General features: G+C 50.3%; 2 protein-coding genes across 2 annotated transcripts; one reads left to right on the forward strand and one right to left on the reverse strand.

The window, feature by feature from the left end:
- Positions 1–4,917: 4,917 nt before the first annotated feature.
- Positions 4,918–19,206, reverse strand: LOC125723954 (uncharacterized). The gene is made up of 3 exons (XM_049000731.1): positions 18,611–19,206; positions 18,361–18,578; positions 4,918–4,943 (listed from the first exon to the last, which is right to left on the reverse strand). Exons 1-3 carry the CDS (start codon positions 19,204–19,206, stop codon positions 4,918–4,920), a joined length of 840 nt encoding a protein of 279 aa, XP_048856688.1.
- A 1,244-nt stretch (positions 19,207–20,450) lies between these two features.
- Positions 20,451–20,873, forward strand: LOC125723955 (keratin-associated protein 9-1-like). Its single transcript, XM_049000732.1, has one exon. The coding sequence runs from the start codon at positions 20,451–20,453 to the stop codon at positions 20,871–20,873; it is 423 nt and encodes a 140-aa protein (XP_048856689.1).
- Positions 20,874–22,728: the final 1,855 nt, after the last annotated feature.

Below are 22,728 nucleotides of genomic sequence, written 5' to 3' on the forward strand. Positions count from 1 at the left end.
GTGCTTTGAGACTCTGCAATGAATTTCCGATGCTAGCTCAATAAGGACCCAAGATATGAATACTATCTCTGAGAACTCCGTTGAGTAGTGCAGAATTTAAAAAAAAAAAATTTTTTTAAACACACACCAGAAAAAGAGTCGAGTAAGAATACAGAAGTTCTACGTCAGGTATTTCTGAAAAAGAAAAGTTTTGAGTCGTCGCTTGAAGACATTCAAGGATTCAGCTGTTCGGACATCTAGGGGGAGTTCATTCCACCAATTAGGTGCCAGGACAGAGAAGAGCCGAGATGTGTGTCTTCCTTGTGCCTTGAGGGGAGGTGGGACCAGTCGAGCAGTGCTGGAGGCTCGGAGAGATCGTGGTATGAGCAGGGTGTGATAAGGTCCTTTAGGTAGGATGGTGCCAGAGAATTTTTGGCTTTGTATGCGAGCATCAGTGTTTTGAATCTGATGCGTGCAGCTACAGGAAGCCAGTGGAGGGAGCGCAGCAAAGGAGTGGTGTGGGAGAACTTGGGAAGGTTGAAGACAAGACGAGCAGCTGCATTCTGAATCAGTTGGAGGGGACGGATGGCGCTCAGTGGTAAGCCCGCTAGAAGCGAGTTGCAGTAGTCAAGGCGTGAGATGACGAGGGACTGGACGAGTATCTGGGTAGCCTGAGTGGAAAGAAATGGACGTATCCTCCTGATGTTAAAGAGGAGAAACCGACAAGAGCGAGAAAGACTGGCGATATGTGAGGAAAATGACAACCGATCATCTATGGTAACTCCAAGGTTTCTAGCAGAAACCGAAGGACGGATCAGGGAGTTGTCGAAAGAGATCGCAAGGTCCTGGAGGGGGGATGAGTCGGCCGGGATGTAAAGCAGCTCAGTTTTACTAGTGTTGAGTTTTAGCTGGTGAGTGGTCATCCAAGATGAGATGTCTGCCAAGCATGTAGAGATCTTAGTGGAGACATGAGTGTCTGAGGGAGGGAAGGAGAGGATGAGTTGAGTGTCATCGGCATAGCAGTGGTAGGAGAAGCCATGTGAGGATATAACTTCGCCAAGAGATTTAGTGTAGAGGGAGAATAGGAGAGGGCCAAGAACCGAGCCCTGAGGGACACCGGTGGAAAGACAACGTGGAGTAGATGTGGATCCATTCCATGTCACTTGGTATGTTCGGCCTTCTAGGTAGGAAGCCAGCCAGCGCCAGGCCAGGCCACCAATGCCAAGACTCCTAAGGATGGATAGGAGAGTTTTGTGGTTGACCGTGTCAAATGCTGCTGATAGGTCAAGAAGGATGAGGACAGATGACAGTTTGGCTGATCTGGCAGCATGTAGCTTCTCAGTGACTGCTAAGAGGGCAGTCTCTGTAGAGTGAGCTGCTTTAAAGCCAGACTGATTAGGATCCTGGAGGTTGTTCTGAGAGAGATAGAGAGAAAGCTGGTTGTATACTGTACGTTCGAGGATTTTTGAAAGGAAGGAAAGAAGCGGTACTGGTCGGTAGCTGCAAGTGTCTGAGGGACACGTTTTCCCTTGCTCGGACACGGGTCACTGGGACCACCTCCTGGAGCCAGGCCTAGGGGTGGGGCTCGATGGCGAGCGCCCGGTGGCCAGGCCTACACCCATGGGGCCTGGTTGAGCACAGGCTGAAGAAGGCACGTGGGTCCCCCCTCCAATGGGCTAACCACTTATAGGAGGGGCCAAAGGGGTCGGGTGCAATGTGAGTTGGGCGTCTGAACCCGAGCAATGCTTTGTTGGTGGACTTCTGTGCTTGTCACGGATCATCCATAATGAACACCATGTTCAGGCATAAGGGTGTCCATATGTGCACTTGGCAGCAGGACACCCTAGGCCATAGTTCGATGGTAGACTTTGTAGTCGTGTCGTCAGACTTGCGGCCGCATATATGACACTCGGGTGAAGAGAGGGGCGGAGCTGTCAACTGATCACTACCTGGTGGTAGGTTGGCTCCGCTGGTGGGGAAGGAATCTGGGCAGGCCCAAGCGTATAGTGAGGGTCTGCTGGGAACTTCTGGTGGAATCCCCTGTCAGGAATTTCAACTCCTACCTCCGGCAGAACTTCTATATTCCGGGGGAGGCGGGGGACATTGAGTCCGGATGGGCCATGTTCCGTGCCTCCATTGTTGAGGCGGTTGATTGGAGCTGTGGCTGTAAGGTGGTCGGTGCCTGTCGCAGCGGCAATCCCCGAACCCGCTGGTGGACACCGGTGGTGAGGGATGCTGTCAAGCTGAAGGAGTCCTATCGGGCATTTTTGGCCTGTGGGACGCCGGAAGCAGCTGATAGGTGCTAGGTGATAGTGTGATAGTGTGGGGACTTGGGGGTGGACTCGCCTATCTCTGGGGCAGAGGTCGCTGAGATGGTTAAAAAGCTCCTTGGTGGCCAGGCCCCGGGGGTGGATGAGATTCGCCCGGAGTTCCTCAAGGCTCTGGATGTTGTGGGGCTGTTTTGGTTGACATGCATCTGCAGCATTGCGTGGACATCGGGGGCAGTGCCTCTGGACTGGCAGACCGGGGTGGTGGTCGCCCTCTTTAAGAAGGGGGACCGGAGGGTGTGCTCCAACTATAGGGGGATCACACTCCTCAGCCTCCCTGGTAAGGTTAATTCGGGGGTGCTGCAGAGGAGGGTCTACTGGATTGTTGAACCTCGCATTCAGGAGGAGCAGTGTGGAACAGTGGACCAGCTCTATACTCTTGGCAGGGTCCTGGAGGGTGTGTGGGAATTTGCCCAACCAGTCTACATGTGTTTTGTGGACTTGGCGAAGGCATTCGACCGCGTACCTCTGGGAGTCCTGTAGGGAGTGCTCCGGGAGTATGGGGTGCCGGGCTTCCTTATAAGGGCTGTTCAGTCCCTGTATCGGTCTCTGACCGGTGTCAGAGCTTGGTTCGCATTGTCGGCAGAGTTGGACTCGTTTCCGGTGAGGGTTGGACTCCATCAGGGCTGCCCTTTCTCACCAATTCTTTTCATAGTTTTTATGGATAGAATTTCTAGGCGCAGCCAGGGCGTTGAGGGTGTCCGGTTTGGTGACCTCAGGATTAGGTCTCTGCTTTTTGCAGATGATGTAGTTCTGTTGGCCTCATCGGACCGTGACCTTCGGCTCTCACTGGAGCAGTTCACAGCCGAGTGTGAAGCGGCTGGGATGAGAATCAGCACCTCCAAATCCGAGACCATGGTTCTCAGCCAGAAAAGGGTGGAGTGCTCTCTCCAGGTTGGGGATGGGGTCCTCCACCAAGTGGAGGAGTTTAAGTATCTCGGGATCTTGTTCATGAGTGAAGGAAGGATGGAGCGGGAGACCGACAGGCGGATCGGCAGCGTCAGCAGTGATGGGAGCACTGCATCGGTCTGTCATGGTGAAGAAGGAGCTGAGCCTAAAGGCAAAGCTCTCGATTTACCAGTCGATCTACGTTCCTACCCTCACCTATGGTCACGAGCTGTGGGTAGTGACCGAAAGAACGAGATTGCAAGTGCAAGCGGCCAAAATGGGTTTCCTCCGCAGGGTGGCTGGGCTCTCCCTTAGAGATAGGGTGAGGAGCTCGGTCATTCGGGAGGGACTCAGAGTAGAGCCGTTGCTCCTCCGCAGGGTGGCTGGTCTCTCCCTTTGAGTTAGGGTGAGGAGCTTGGTCATTCAGGAGAGACTCAGAGTAGAGCCGCTGCTCCTCCACATTGAGAGGAGCCAGATGAGGTGGCTTGGGCATCGGTCTCCTGGATGCCTCCTGGACACCTCCCTGGTGAGGTGTTCCGGGCATGTCCCCCTGGGAGGAGTCCCCGGGGAAGACTCAGGACACGCTGGAGGGACTATGTCTCTTGGCTGGCCTAGGAATGCCTCGGGATTCCCCCAGAGGAGCTGGATGAAGTGGCCGGGGAGAGGGAAGCCTGGCTTTCCCTGTTGGGACTGCTGCCCCCGGGACCCGTGTTTGAAATCCTGTGCTGCCTGTGCCTTTTTCGCATATTGCAAGCTGTGCTTCATGATTAAATCCCTATGCTTCCTGCACCTCTTTCCCATACCACAAGCTGTGCTGTGTGTTTCAAATCCTGTGCTGCACCTTTTTCGCATACGGCAAGCTGTGCTTCATGATGAAAACCCTATGCTTCCTGTGCCTTTGTCCCATACCACAAGTTGTGCTTCATGTTTAAAGCCCTCTGCTCCCTGCACCTCTTTCCAAAACTGCAAGCTCTGCCGTGTACTTAAAACACTGTGTTCTCTGCGCCTCCTTCCCATACATCTAGGATGGCAGCACATGCCTTCTCCATGTGTGTTTCAGTGCATAAAAGTATTACGGAGGCTGTAAAAGCAAACATCAAACCCCAGAGTTTTATAGAAATGCAAATATTATTCCTATACATGGCCTTGCTAGTTTTATTGCAGCCACGTGAGAGGCAGTGTCTGCCATCAAAGCCAGCATTTGACTTTCCGGCCTCCCATAAAGCATCCGCATCACCAAGGAGCTCCTCCATTTACGGCCACCTCACAGTCTTAATTAACCAAACACATATGTTACCTGCAGTAAAAGAAAAAAACACACATTTCCCTAAAATAAAGGGAAGTATAAACTCAAAACATAGGCCCGGCTGTGAGCTTCGCGAGCTTCGCGAGCTTCGCGTCCCGCTTCATAAAAATGATGCCAACAACATTTCCTTGCCGATGAAGCCTGCTGGAGGTTTGAAAAGGGCACTATGGAAATGTATAATAAAACTGTGAAATCGGATGAGCTCTGCACGCTGGCCGCTCCCACCCTCATTTTGCCATGCTCTGTGGGGACATCTTGTCCATTTTTATGGAGTTAGAGCACATCGGCTGGGGGTCTTTTTGGCACAAGACCGACCAGGGCCACTCGCAGCATCGTAAAAAATAACACACTAATTACTTCAATGCGCCTCAGTCAGGTTTTTACTGAACAACATGGAGGTTCTGTGTTCCTGAGCAGTCAGTCATAAAACTTATAGAACGCAGCTGCAAGAGGCAGGAGGATGGGCATCTGCGAGCAGGGTGTGCTCAGGGCACGAGTCCCAACATTAACCAGGAACTAAGTCCCGTCCCCTCATTTGGAAACCCTGCTGTCTCCCTTCTTTTACCTGCCAGCCTCTCCTGTCCTGTCACATGACACATACTGTCACCATGGGCATCTGATACACCAATGTTACTGAGCTGCTGCTGGATACCCACACACAGCCAGAGACCCAGACAGACGCACACAGACATACACAGCCAGAGACCCAGACAGACGCACACAGACACACAAGCCAAAGACCCAGACAGATGCATACAGACACACACAGCCAGAGACCCAGACAGACGCACACAGACATAAACAGCCAGAGACCCAGACAGATGCACACAGACACACACAGCCAGAGACCCAGACAAACGCACACAGACACACACAGCCAGAGACCCAGACAGACGCATACAGACACACACAGCCAGAGACCCAGACAGACGCACACAGAAAACACAGCCAAAGACCCAGACAGACGCACACAAACACACACAGCCAGAGACCCAGAAAGACGCACACAGACACACACAGCCAGAGACCCAGACAGACGCACACAGACATACACAGCCAGAGACCCAGACAGACGCACACAGACACACACAGCCAGAGACCCATACAGACGCATACAGACAAACACAGCCAGAGACCCAGACAGACGCACACAGACACACACAGCCAGAGACCCAGACAGACGCACACAGACATACACAGCCAGAGACCCAGACAGACGCATACAGACAAACACAGCCAGAGACCCATACAGACGCACACAGACACACACAGCCTGAGACCCAGACAGACGCACACAGACATACACAGCCAGAGACCCAGACAGACGCATACAGACAAACACAGCCAGAGACCCATACAGACGCACACAGACACACACAGCCAGAGACCCAGACAGACGCACACACAGACACACACAGCCAGAGACCCAGACAGACGCACACACAGACACACACAGCCAGAGACCCAGACAGACGCACACAGACACACACAGCCAGAGACCCAGACAGACGCACACACAGACACACACAGCCAGAGACCCAGACAGACGCACCCAGAGACACACACAGCCAGAGACCCAAACAGACGCACACAGACACAGACAGTCACAGGCCCAGACAGATGCACACATAGATACACACAGCCACAGACCCAGACAGACGCTCACAGACACAGACAGTCACAGACCCAGACAGATGCACACACAGATACACACAGCCAGAGACCAGACTGATGCAAATACAGACACACACAGCCAGAGACCCAGACAGATGCACACACAGACACACAGAGCCAGAGAACCAGACGCACACACAGACACAGATAGCGAGAGAGCCAGACAGACGCACACAGACACACACAGCCAGAGACCCAGAAAGATGCACACACAGACACACACAGTCACAGACACAGACAGACACACAGACATACACAGCCAGAGACCCAGACAGACGCATACAGACACACAAAGGCAGAGACCCAGACAGGCGCATACACAGGCAGAGACCCAGACAGACGCACACAGACACACACAGCCACAGACCCAGAAAGACGCACACAGACACACACAGCCAGAGACCCAGACAGACGCATACAGACAAACACAGCCAGAGACCCAGACAGACGCACACAGACACACACAGTCAGAGACCCAGACAGACGCACACAGACACACACAGCCAGAGACCCAGACAGACGCACACACAGACACAGACAGCCACAGACTCAGACAGACGTACACACAGACACACAAAGGCAGAGACCCAGACAGACGCACACACAGGCAGAGACCCAGACAGACGCACACAGACACACACAGCCACAGACCCATAAAGACGCACACACAGACACACACAGCCACAGACCCGGAGAGATGCACATACAGATACACACAGCCACAGACCCAGAGAGACGCACACAGACACAGACAGTCACAGACCCAGACAGTCACAGACCCAGACAGATGCACACACAGATACACACAGCCACAGACCCAGACAGACGCACACAGACACAGACAATCACAGACCCAGACAGATGCACACACAGATACACACAGCCACAGACCCAGACTGATGCAAATACAGACACACACAGCCAGAGACCCAGACAGACGCACACACAGACACACACAGTCAGAGACCCAGACAGACGCACACAGACACACACAGTCAGAGACCCAGACAGACGTACACACAGACACAGACAGCCACAGACTCAGACAGACGTACACACAGACACACAAAGGCAGAGACCCAGACAGACGCACACACAGGCAGAGACCCAGACAGACGCACACAGACACACACAGCCACAGACCCATAAAGACGCACACACAGACACACACAGCCACAGACCCGGAGAGATGCACATACAGATACACACAGCCACAGACCCAGAGAGACGCACACAGACACAGACAGTCACAGACCCAGACAGATGCACACACAGATACACACAGCCACAGACCCAGACAGACGCACACACAGACACACACAGTCAGAGACCCAGACAGACGCACACAGACACACACAGTCAGAGACCCAGACAGACGCACACAGACACACACAGTCAGAGACCCAGACAGACGTACACACAGACACACAAAGGCAGAAGCACAGACAGACACACACACAGTCACAGACCTAATCAGACATAGAGAGACACACACAGCTAGAGACCCAACAGACGCACAGACAGACACTAACAGCCATAGAGCCAGAGACACACACACACAGGTAGAAACACCAACAAAGACAGAGACACACACGCACAGAAACTGATAGACAAACACACACACACACACACAGACACACACACACACACACACACACACACACACACACACACACACACACACACACACACGTGCGCATGCACAGTGCCGCGATGAAACCCAGGACCCTGGAGGTGCTGCCTGCTGAGCCCTCGTTGGGTTAACCTCCAAAAATAAATATTGTTACTCATCACATAACAGTGCACTGTTGCTCAGAGAGCCTTGTATGACCTTAAGCTGCGCCTCCCCCCATGAAAACGCACCAGAGCTCACTGTCGCGTGTTCCGGGTCAATCTCTCCCGGCATGCCTGGCACCCGGGCGCTGCCCTACTGATGTTCCTGCACTCAGCAGGCTCTTGCCTCTATCCCTGGGTGCACCGGCACGCCAAGAGTGAGCTTTGATTGCAAACATATGGCGTATTTGCCGTAAAAGAAAACAAACCTCGCAGATAGTCACACTGTGAGCACTGCTGCCACCAAAGGTCCATTTTCCGTCCAAATGCTCAGTGCCACTGGGGGCCTGGGACCAGGAGTGCCTGGTGGAGTGCCGCTGGCAGCGCCGTTCGGTTTCCCATGCTGACTTCCTGCCAAGACTGCTCATTAATCAGCAACCGGCTGTGAAATTGGCACGGGTGCGAGGCAGGTTGTTTTCCCAGGGATAGGCGCTTGTCACCTGCACTCCCTCCTTGAGCCGAAGATGTGTCGATACCAGCCGAGGTATGGTTTCTACCTGCCACGGCTCTTCACAGCAGTGTAAAGACAGGGGCTACCCTCAAAGCATAGGGCACAGGACAAGGGCAGCCATGTTCCACCAAGTACAGGGAGTAGGGCAGGGGGTGACCATTCACCCCAAAGCATAGGGTACAGAGCAGGGGCAGCCACGTTCCACCAAGTACAGGGAGTAGGGAAAGGGGTGACCATTCACCCCAAAGCATAGGGTACAGAGCAGGGCACGACCACATATTACAAAACACTGGCTTCAAGGCAAGAGGTGATAAATACTATGAAGCCCATGGAAAGGGCAGGTGGTGAGCGTGCAAACACACACACACGGGGTATATATACATGACCGGAGACACACGATGAATATATACATGACAGCAGACACACACACACGGTGAATATATACATAACCAGAGACGCACACACACGGTGTATATATACATGACCGGAGACACACACACACGGTGTATATAAACATGACCGCAGACACACGCACATGGTGTATATATACATGACCGCAAACACGCATATGGTGTATATATACATGACTGGAGACACGCACACGGTGTATATACACATGACCGGAGACACACACACACACACACATGGTGTATATATACATGACCGCAGACACGCACACGGTGTATATATACATGATCGGAGACATGCACACGGTGTATATACACATGACCGGAGACGCACACACACGGTGTATATATACATTACCGGAGACACACACACGGTGTATATATACATGACCGCAGACACACACACGGTGTATATATACATGACCGGAGACACACACACGGTGTATATATACATGACCGGAGACGCACACACGGTGTATATATACATGACCGGAAACGCACAAACGGTGAATATATACAAGACCCGAGACACACACACGGTGTATATATACATGACCGGAGACACGCACACGGTGTATATATACATGACCGGAGACATGCACACGGTGTATATACACATGACCGGAGACGCACACACACGGTGTATATATACATTACCGGAGACACACACACGGTGTATATATACATGACCGCAGACACACACACGGTGTATATATACATGACCGGAGACACACACACGGTGTATATATACATGACCGGAGACACACACACGGTGTATATATACATGACCGGAGACAGACATACACGGTGTATATATACATGACCGGAGACACACACACGGTGTATATATACATGACCGCAGACACACACACGGTGTATATATACATGACCGGAGACGCACACACACGATGAATATATACATGACCGGAGACGCACACACACGATGAATATATACATGACCGGAGACGCACACACACGGTGTATATATACATGACCGGAGACACAAACACACGGTGTATATATACATGACCGGAGACACACACACACGGTGTACATATACATGACCGGAGACACACACACACGGTGTACATATACATTACCGGAGACACACACACACGGTGAATATATACATGACCGGAGTCACAAACACACGGTGTATATATACATGACCGGAGACACACACACGGTGTATATATACATGACCGGAGACGCACACACGGTGTATATATACAAGACCCGAGACACGCACACGGTGTATATATACATGACCGGAGACACGCACACGGTGTATATATACATGACCGGAGACATGCACACGGTGTATATATACATGACCGGAGACGCACACACACGGTGTATATATACATTACCGGAGACACACACACGGTGTATATATACATGACCGCAGACACACACACGGTGTATATATACATGACCGGAGACACACACACGGTGTATATATACATGACCGGAGACAGACATACACGGTGTATATATACATGACCGGAGACACACACACGGTGTATATATACATGACCGCAGACACACACACGGTGTATATATACATGACCGGAGACGCACACACACGATGAATATATACATGACCGGAGACGCACACACACGATGAATATATACATGACCGGAGACGCACACACACGGTGTATATATACATGACCGGAGACACAAACACACGGTGTATATATACATGACCGGAGACACACACACACGGTGTACATATACATGACCGGAGACACACACACACGGTGTATATATACATTACCGGAGACACACACAGACGGTGAATATATACATGACCGGAGTCACACACACACGGTGTATATATACATGACCGCAGACACACACACGGTGTATATATACATGACCGGAGACGCACACACGTTGTATATATACACGACCGGAGACACACACACGGTGTATATATACATGACCAGAGACGCACACACACGGTGTATATATACATGACCGGAGACGCACACACGGTGTATATATACATGACCGGAGACGCACACACACGGTGTAAATATACATGACCGGAGACACACACACGGTGTATATATACATGACCGCAGACACGCACATGGTGTATATATACATGACTGGAGACACACATACGCGGTGTATATATACATGACCGGAGACACACACGGTGTATATATACATGACCGCAGACACACACACGGTGTATATATACATGACCGGAGACACACACACACGGTGTATATATACATGACCGGAGACACACGCACACGGTGTATATACACATGACCGGAGACACACACACGGTGTATATATACATGACCGGAGACACACACACGGTGTATATATACATGACCGCAGACACACACACGGTGTTTATATACATGACCGGAGACGCACACACACGATGAATATATACATGACCGGAGACGCACACACACAGTGTATATATACATGACCGGAGACACAAACACACGGTGTATATATACATGACCGCAGACACACACACGGTGTATATATACATGACCGGAGACGCACACACACAATGAATATATACATGACCGGAGACGCACACACACGGTGTATATATACATGACCGGAGACGCACACACACGGTGTATATATACATTACCGGAGACACACACACGGTGTATATATACATGACCGCAGACACACACACGGTGTATATATACATGACCGGAGACACACACACGGTGTATATATACATGACCGGAGACACACACACGGTGTATATATACATGACCGGAGACAGACATACACGGTGTATATATACATGACCGGAGACACACACACGGTGTATATATACATGACCGCAGACACACTCACGGTGTATATATACATGACCGGAGACGCACACACACAATGAATATATACATGACCGGAGACGCACACACACGGTGTATATATACATGACCGGAGACGCACACACACAATGAATATATACATGACCGGAGACGCACACACACGGTGTATATATACATGACCGGAGACGCACACACACGGTGTATATATACATCACCGGAGACACACACACACGGTGAATATATACATGACCGGAGTCACACACACACGGTGTATATATACATGACCGGAGACACACACACACGGTGTATATATACATTACCGGAGACACACACACGGTGTATATATACATGACCGGAGACACACACACACGGTGTATATATACATGACCGGAGACACGCACACGGTTTATATGCACATGACCGGAGACACACACACACGGTGTATATATACATGACCGGAGACACACACATGGTGTATATATACATGACCGCAGACACACACACGGTGTATATATACATGACCGGAGACGCACACACACGATGAATATATACATGACCGGAGACGCACACACACGGTGTATATATACATGACCGGAGACACAAACACACGTTGTATATATACACGACCGGAGATACACACACGGTGTATATATACATGACCGGAGACGCACACACACGGTGTATATATACATGACCGCAGACACACACACGGTGTATATATACATGACCGGAGACACACACACACGGTGTATATATACATGACCACAGACACGTACACACGGTGTATATATACATGACCGCAGACACGCACACGGTGTATATATACATGACCGGAGACGCACACACACGGTGCATATATATATGACCGGAGACGCACACACATGGTGCATATATACATGACCGGAGACACGCACACGGTGTATATACACATGACCGGAGACACACACACACACACAGTGTATATATACATGACCGCAGACATGCATATGGTGTATATATACATGACCGGAGACACACGCACATGGTGTATATATACATGACCGCAGACACGCACACGGTGTATATATACATGACCGCAGACACACGCACATGGTGTATACATACATGACGACAGACATGCGCACATGGTGTATATATACATGACCGCAGACACGCGCACATGGTGTATCTATACATGACCGGAGACACATGCACATGGTGTATACATACATGACCACAGACATGCGCACATGGTGTATATATACATGACCGGAGACACATGCACATGGTGTATATATACATGACTGGAGACACACACACACGGTGTACATATACATGACTGGAGACACACGCACATGGTGTATATATACATGACCGCAGACACGCACACGGTGTATATATACATGACTGGAGACACACACACACGGTGTATATATACATGACCGGAGACACACGCGCACGGTATATATATACATGACCGCAGACACGCGCACATGGTGTATCTATACATGACCGGAGACACACGCACATGGTGTATACATACATGACCACAGACATGCGCACATGGTGTATATATACATGACTGGAGACACACACACACGGTGTACATATACATGACTGGAGACACACGCACATGGTGTATATATACATGACCGCAGACACGCACACGGTGTATATATACATGACTGGAGACACACACACACGGTGTATATATACATGACCGGAGACACACGCGCACGGTATATATATACATGACCGCAGACACGCGCACTGTGTATCTATCCATGACTGGAGACACACACATGCGCTGTATATATACATGACCACAAACACGCAAACATGGTGTATATATACATGACCGCAGACACACTCACGGTGTATATATACATGACCGAAGACGCACACACACAATGAATATATACATGACCGGAGACGCACACACACGGTGTATATATACATGACCGGAGACGCACACACACAATGAATATATACATGACCGGAGACGCACACACACGGTGTATATATACATGACCGGAGACGCACACACACGGGGTATATATACATTACCGGAGACACACACACGGTGTATATATACATGACCGCAGACACACACACGGTGTATATATACATGACCGGAGACATACACACGGTGTATATATACATGACCGGAGACACACACACGGTGTATATATACATGACCGGAGACAGACATACACGGTGTATATATACATGACCGGAGACACACACACGGTGTATATATACATGACCGCAGACACACTCACGGTGTATATATACATGACCGGAGACGCACACACACGATGAATATATACATGACCGGAGACGCACACACACGGTGTATATATACATGACCGGAGACACAAACAGACGGTGTATATATACATGACCGGAGACACACACACACGGTGTACATATTCATGACCGGAGACACACACACACGGTGTATATATACATCACCGGAGACACACACACACGGTGAATATATACATGACCGGAGTCACACACACACGGTGTATATATACATGACCGGAGACACACACACACACGGTGTATATATACATGACCGCAGACACACACACGGTGTATATATACATGACCGGAGACACACACACACGGTGTATATATACATGACCGGAGACACGCACACGGTTTATATACACATGACCGGAGACACACACACGGTGTATATATACATGACCGGAGACACACACACGGTGTATATATACATGACCGCAGACACACACACGGTGTATATATACATGACCGGAGACGCACACACACGATGAATATATACATGACCGGAGACGCACACACACGGTGTATATATACATGACCGGAGACACAAACACACGGTGTATATATACATGACCGGAGACACAAACACACGGTGTATATATACATGACCGGAGACGCACACACACAATGAATATATACATGACCGGAGACGCACACACACGGTGTATATATACATGACCGGAGACACAAACACACGGTGTATATATACATGACCGGAGACACACACACACGGTGTATATATACATGACCGGAGACACACACACACGGTGTATATATACATTACCGGAGACACACACACACGGTGAATATATACATGACCGGAGTCACTCACACACGGTGTATATATACATAACCGCAGACACACACACGGTGTATATATACATGACCGGAGACACACACACACGGTGTATATATACATGACCGGAGACACACACACACGGTGTATATATACATTACCGGAGACACACACACACGGTGAATATATACATGACCGGAGACACACACACACGGTGTATATATACATGACCGCAGACACACACACGGTGTATATATACATGACCGGAGATGCACACACGTTGTATATATACACGACCGGAGATACACACACGGTGTATATATACATGACCGGAGACGCACACACACGGTGTATATATACATGACCGCAGACACACACACGGTGTATATATACATGACCGGAGACACACACATACGGTGTATATATACATGACCGCAGACGCACACACGGTGTATATATACATGACCGGAGACGCACACACGGTGTATATATACATGACCGGAGACGCACACACACGGTGTATATATACATGACCGAAGACACACACACGGTGTATATATACATGACCGGAGACGCACACACGGTGTATATATACATGACCACAGACACGTACACACGGTGTATATATACATGACCGCAGACACGCACACGGTGTATATATACATGACCGGAGACGCACACACACGGTGCATATATATATGACCGGAGACGCACACACATGGTGCATATATACATGACCGGAGACACGCACACGGTGTATATACACATGACCGGAGACACACACACACACACAGTGTATATATACATGACCGCAGACATGCATATGGTGTATATATACATGACCGGAGACACACGCACATGGTGTATATATACATGACCGCAGACACGCACACGGTGTATATATACATGACCGCAGACACACGCACATGGTGTATACATACATGACGACAGACATGCGCACATGGTGTATATATACATGACCGCAGACACGCGCACATGGTGTATCTATACATGACCGGAGACACACGCACATGGTGTATACATACATGACCACAGACATGCGCACATGGTGTATATATACATGACCGGAGACACATGCACATGGTGTATATATACATGACTGGAGACACACACACACGGTGTACATATACATGACTGGAGACACACGCACATGGTGTATATATACATGACCGCAGACACGCACACGGTGTATATATACATGACTGGAGACACACACACACGGTGTATATATACATGACCGGAGACACACGCGCACGGTATATATATATACATGACCGCAGACACGCGCACATGGTGTATCTATACATGACCGGAGACACACGCACATGGTGTATACATACATGACCACAGACATGCGCACATGGTGTATATATACATGACCGGAGACACATGCACATGGTGTATATATACATGACTGGAGACACACACACACGGTGTACATATACATGACTGGAGACACACGCACATGGTGTATATATACATGACCGCAGACACGCACACGGTGTATATATACATGACTGGAGACACACACACACGGTGTATATATACATGACCGGAGACACACGCGCACGGTATATATATACATGACCGCAGACACGCGCACTGTGTATCTATCCATGACTGGAGACACACACATGCGCTGTATATATACATGACCACAAACACGCAAACATGGTGTATATATACATGCCCGCTTAGACACACACGCACAAACACACCCAGTGTATATATTCATGCCCGCAGAGACACACACACAGTGTATATATTCATGCCTGCAGAGACACACACACAGTGTATATATTCATGCCTGCAGACACACGGTGTATATATACATGCTCGCAGACACACACACGGTGTATATATACATGACCGGAGACACACACACACGGTGTATATATACATTACCGGAGACACACACACACGGTGAATATATACATGACCGGAGACACACACACACGGTGTATATATACATGACCGCAGACACACACACGGTGTATATATACATGACCGGAGATGCACACACGTTGTATATATACACGACCGGAGATACACACACGGTGTATATATACATGACCGGAGACGCACACACACGGTGTATATATACATGACCGCAGACACACACACGGTGTATATATACATGACCGGAGACACACACACACGGTGTATATATACATGACCGCAGACGCACACACGGTGTATATATACATGACCGGAGACGCACACACGGTGTATATATACATGACCGGAGACGCACACACACGGTGTATATATACATGACCGAAGACACACACACGGTGTATATATACATGACCGGAGACGCACACACACGGTGTATATATACATGACCGGAGACGCACACACGGTGTATATATACATGACCACAGACACGTACACACGGTGTATATATACATGACCGCAGACACGCACACGGTGTATATATACATGACCGGAGACGCACACACACGGTGCATATATATATGACCGGAGACGCACACACATGGTGCATATATACATGACCGGAGACACGCACACGGTGTATATACACATGACCGGAGACACACACACACACACACAGTGTATATATACATGACCGCAGACATGCATATGGTGTATATATACATGACCGGAGACACACGCACATGGTGTATATATACATGACCGCAGACACGCACATGGTGTATATATACATGACCGCAGACACGCGCACATGGTGTATCTATACATGACCGGAGACACACGCACATGGTGTATACATACATGACCACAGACATGCGCACATGGTGTATATATACATGACCGGAGACACATGCACATGGTGTATATATACATGACTGGAGACACACACACACGGTGTACATATACATGACTGGAGACACACGCACATGGTGTATATATACATGACCGCAGACACGCACACGGTGTATATATACATGACTGGAGACACACACACACGGTGTATATATACATGACCGGAGACACACGCGCACGGTATATATATACATGACCGCAGACACGCGCACTGTGTATCTATCCATGACTGGAGACACACACATGCGCTTTATATATACATGACCACAAACACGCAAACATGGTGTATATATACATGCCCGCTTAGACACACACGCACAAACACACCCAGTGTATATATTCATGCCCGCAGAGACACACACACAGTGTATATATTCATGCCTGCAGAGACACACACACAGTGTATATATTCATGCCTGCAGACACACGGTGTATATATACATGCTCGCAGAGACACGCAGAGACACACACAGACACACACGGTGTATATATACATGCCTGCAGAGACACACACAGACAGTGTATTTATAAATGCCTGCAGACACACACACACAGTGTATATATTCTTGCCAGGAGACACACACGGTGTATATATACATGCCTGCAGAGACACACACAGACAGACACACAGACACACACGGTGTATATATTCATGCCCGTAGAGACACACACACAGTGTATATATTCATGCTCGCAGAGACACATGCACACACACACAGTGTATATATATATATATATACACAGAGACACACAAACACATGGTGACGATGCAGGTGATAGTGATGGCAATGGTGATAGCAACAGTGATGGCGCTTGTGATGGTGGCAGTGATGCTGACGGCGCAGGTGTTGGCAATAGTGATAGCGATGGTGACGGCTCTGGTGCTGGCGATGGTGATGCCGCTAGTGATGGTGATGATGTTGCCGCTGTTGATGCCGATAGTGATAGGAATGGTGACGGCTCCGGTGCTGGCACTGGTGATGGCGCTGGTGATGGTGATGATGACAGCGCTGATGATGGTGACGGTAATGAAGACGGTAATGACGATGGTGACGGCGCTGGTGATGACAGCGGTGATGGTGCTGGTGATGGTGATGATGACAGCGCTAATGATGGTGACGGTAATGAGGACGGTAATGACGATGGTGACGGCGCTGGTGATGGTGATGATGACAGCGCTAATGATGGTGACGGTAATGAGGACGGTAATGACGATGGTGACGGCGCTGGTGATGGTGCTGGCGATGGTGATGATGACAGCGCTGATGATGGTGACGGTGATGAGGACGGTAATGACGATGGTGACGGTGCTGGTGATGGTGCTGGCGATGGTGATGATGACAGCGCTGATGATGGTGACGGTAATGAGGACGGTAATGACGATGGTGACGGCGCTGGTGATGGTGCTGGCGATGGTGATGATGACAGCGCTGATGATGGCGACGGTAATGAGGATTGTAATGACGATGGTGACGGCGCTGGTGATGGTGCTGGCGATGGTGATGATGACAGCGCTGATGATGGTGACGGTAATGAGGACGGTAATGACGATGGTGACGGCGCTGGTGATGACAGCAGTGATGGTGCTGGTGATGGTGACATCACTGTGCCAGGTCTTCTGAACAGCTCTAATTATAATTTTTATTAAAAACTACTAAGCTAAATTATTAGTAAGTGGACTTTGTGAAGAGTGGTAAGCAAAGTCGTAGGGCAGCAAATGCAAAAGTATTGCTTTTAAAAATATTTAGGATCCCTGCGAGCTACTAATCCCATCAATCTTCCTTAGGGAACTCAGGGAATGTTTTCACTGCTGGCATGAAGAAATGTCTGATTGCATTTGATGGAAGGACTTTTTTGCACACTGTAAAAACAAATCAAAGAATAAAATAAAGGAAAAAAACAAGAAAGGCAGCTTTTCTCTGACCACAATAATTAACACGATTTGCTCTATTTCCCTTGCCTGTGTAGTGGGCATGGTGGACCAATCAAAAGGTGGTGTTTTCAGCTCCCAGGAGGGGCTTCCGTTGTACCCTTGAGCAAGATACTTAACCTGGATTGCTTGAGTAAATATTTAACTCCATAAATGGGTAAGAGCATAAAGCCAAAAGCCACGCAAATCACCATTAGGAAACAGAATAAGGATCAAATGCACAAATGCAAGGAAAAAATAAGGTGAAGGGGATCCCAGCGGCGTGGCGAAGGGCTGGGGGTGGGTGGTCTGTGTCGTCCCTGGCTGACGTGGCCATGGTCCTGTTGTGCCCATGTGCTCCCTGTTGGGGGGTGTGTTCCTGCAGGTGGCTGGTTGCCAAGCAGGTTCTTTTGTTGCAAAATTAAGTCTTTGATTGATGAGTGCAGCTCACTTTCTCTGTGAATCTCAGTGTGTATGTCCATTACAGGTGTGATGCAAACACAGAAATGTGAGTGTAACATGAGAACTCACTGCCAGCCTGCCTGTGTACCGCAGACTCTCAGACTTCCTCTGTGAATCTCAGCGTGTATGTCCATTACAGGTGTGATGCAAACACAGAAATGTGAGTGTAACATGAGAACTCACTGCCAGTCTGCCTGTGTACCACAGACTCTCCTTGTTTCCAGGCTTTTGTTCTGCATTTAAAAAGAAATATATGTAAAAAAATAAAGTCATTGCCCACGAGTCCGAAAGCTCCTCTCAGGCTAGACTTTTCTGATTTTCAGTGTTCTTGCCAGTGACAACAGGATCTGGAGGTCAGAGACCTCAAAAGGCTGGGGCGGCACACAGCACGCCTCTGTGCTCCCCCTGCACCACTGCCTGCACAAACACCTGCACAAACTCATGCTGCACCGATGCCTACTCCACCACCTGCACCATGGCCTGCTGCATCGCTGCCTACTCCACCACCTGCACCATGGCCTGCTGCACCGCTGCCTGCTCCACCACCTACACCGTGGCCTGCTGCACCGCTGCCTTCTCCACCACCTGCACTGTGACCTGCTATACCGCTGCCTACTCCACCACCTGCACCGTGGCGTGCTGTACCTCTGCCTACTCCACCACCAGCACCATGGCCTGCTGCACCACTGCCTACTCCACCAACTGCACCGCTGCCTACTCCACCACCTGCACCGTGACCTGCTGCACTGCTGCCTATTCCACCACCTACATCGTGGCCTGTTACACCTCTGCCTACTCCACCACCTGCACCGTGACCTGCTGCACTGTTGCCTACTCCACCACCTGCACCGTGGCCTGCTGCACTGCTGCCTACTCCACCACCTACACCGTGGCCTGATGCACCGCTGCTTACAACCCCACCTGCACGATGGCCTGCTGCACCGTTGCCTACTCCACCACCTGCACCGTGGCCTGCTGTACCGCTGCCTACTCCACCAACTGTACCGTGGCCTGCTGCACCGCTGCCTACTCCACCACCTGCACCGTGGCCTGATGCACCACTGCCTACTCCACCAACTACACCGTGGCCTGCTGCACCGCTGCCTACTCCACCACCTGCACCGTGACCTGCTGCACCGCTCCCTATTCCACCACCTACATCGTGGCCTGCTGCACCACTGCCTACACCACCAACTGCACCGTGGCCTGCTGCACCGCTGCCTACAACACCACCTGCACCGTGGCCTGCTGCACTGTTGCATACTTCACCACCTGCACCGTGGCCTGCTGCACCGCTGCCTACTCCACCACCTACACCGTGGCCTGCTGCACCGCTGCCTACAACCCCACCTGCACGATGGCCTGCTGCACCGTTGCCTACTCCACCAACTGCACCGTGGCCTGCTGCACCGCTGCCTACAACACCACCTGCACGATGGCCTGCTGCACCGCAGCCTACTCCACCACCTACATCGTGGCCTGTTACACCTCTGCCTACTCCACCACCTGCACCGTGACCTGCTGCACTGTTGCATACTCCACCACCTGCACCGTGGCCTGCTGCACTGTTGCATACTTCACCACCTGCACCGTGGCCTGCTGCACCGCTGCCTACTCCACCACCTACACCGTGGCCTGCTGCACCGCTGCCTACAACCCCACCTGCACGATGGCCTGCTGCACCGTTGCCTACTCCACCACCTGCACCGTGGCCTGCTGTACCGCTGCCTACTCCACCAACTACACCGTGGCCTGCTGCACCGCTGCCTACTCCACCACCTGCACCGTGGCCTGATGCACTGCTGCCTACTCCACCAACTACACCATGACCTGCTGCACCGCTGCCTACTCCACCAACTACACCATGACCTGCTGCACCGCAGCCTACTCCACCACCTGCACCGTGGCCTGCTGCACCGCTGCCTACTCCACCACCTGCACCATGGCCTGCTGCACCGCTGCCTACTCCACCAACTACACCATGACCTGCTGCACCGCTGCCTACTCCACCACCTGCACGATGGCACAGCTTTTTAGCTGTGGTTCTCAATCCTATTCCTGACACCCCCACCCCTGCTACAATGTTTTCATTTCAACCTTGCCTTATGCGGTCCTTCATAGGTTAATAATGGATGTGACAGGTTGGAAGTAATGTGGGTTAGAATGAAAACATTCTGGCCAGAGTGTGGGGTGCCAAGAAGAGGATTGAGAATTACAGGTTTATATCTGGTTTGGTACTGTATATGTGGACACCTGGAAGGTGGTTGTGGAGGCGGGGTGGACGGCATTAAGGTCGTCTGAAAATGAAGACTTCCATCTCATAACGGTGTTGGTGGTGGGGATCACTGTATTGACTGCATTGACTGTATTTGGTCGTGGCAACTATCAGAATTAGTTAGCAGAAAAAAGCTGATAAAGACACTTATCTCTGCCATGTTTATTGATGGATGAATAAGAACATCCCCCCATCCCTGCCAAAATAATTGAAGGTGCACCCTGGCGGGGGTGATTGGGTGGGGGGGGGGCACGACCTCGCCCAACCACCATGCTGTGTTTTGTACTGCGTTGGGCTGTTTGCACCCAGAAGTGGGCAGTACATGAATGGTGTAAAGATGTCACCATGCCTCGAAAGGAGCCTCCATCCCGTCTCGAGCCTCCACCTGCTGGCCTGTGTGGCTCCATCTGCTGGCCTGTGTGTCTGCATGTATGGCCTCCATCACACGGCCTCTATCCGCTGGCCTGTGTGTCTGCAT

This window comes from Brienomyrus brachyistius, unplaced genomic scaffold (genome assembly GCF_023856365.1).
Source record: "Brienomyrus brachyistius isolate T26 unplaced genomic scaffold, BBRACH_0.4 scaffold53, whole genome shotgun sequence".
In the NCBI taxonomy this organism is placed as follows: Eukaryota; Metazoa; Chordata; class Actinopteri; order Osteoglossiformes; family Mormyridae; genus Brienomyrus; species Brienomyrus brachyistius.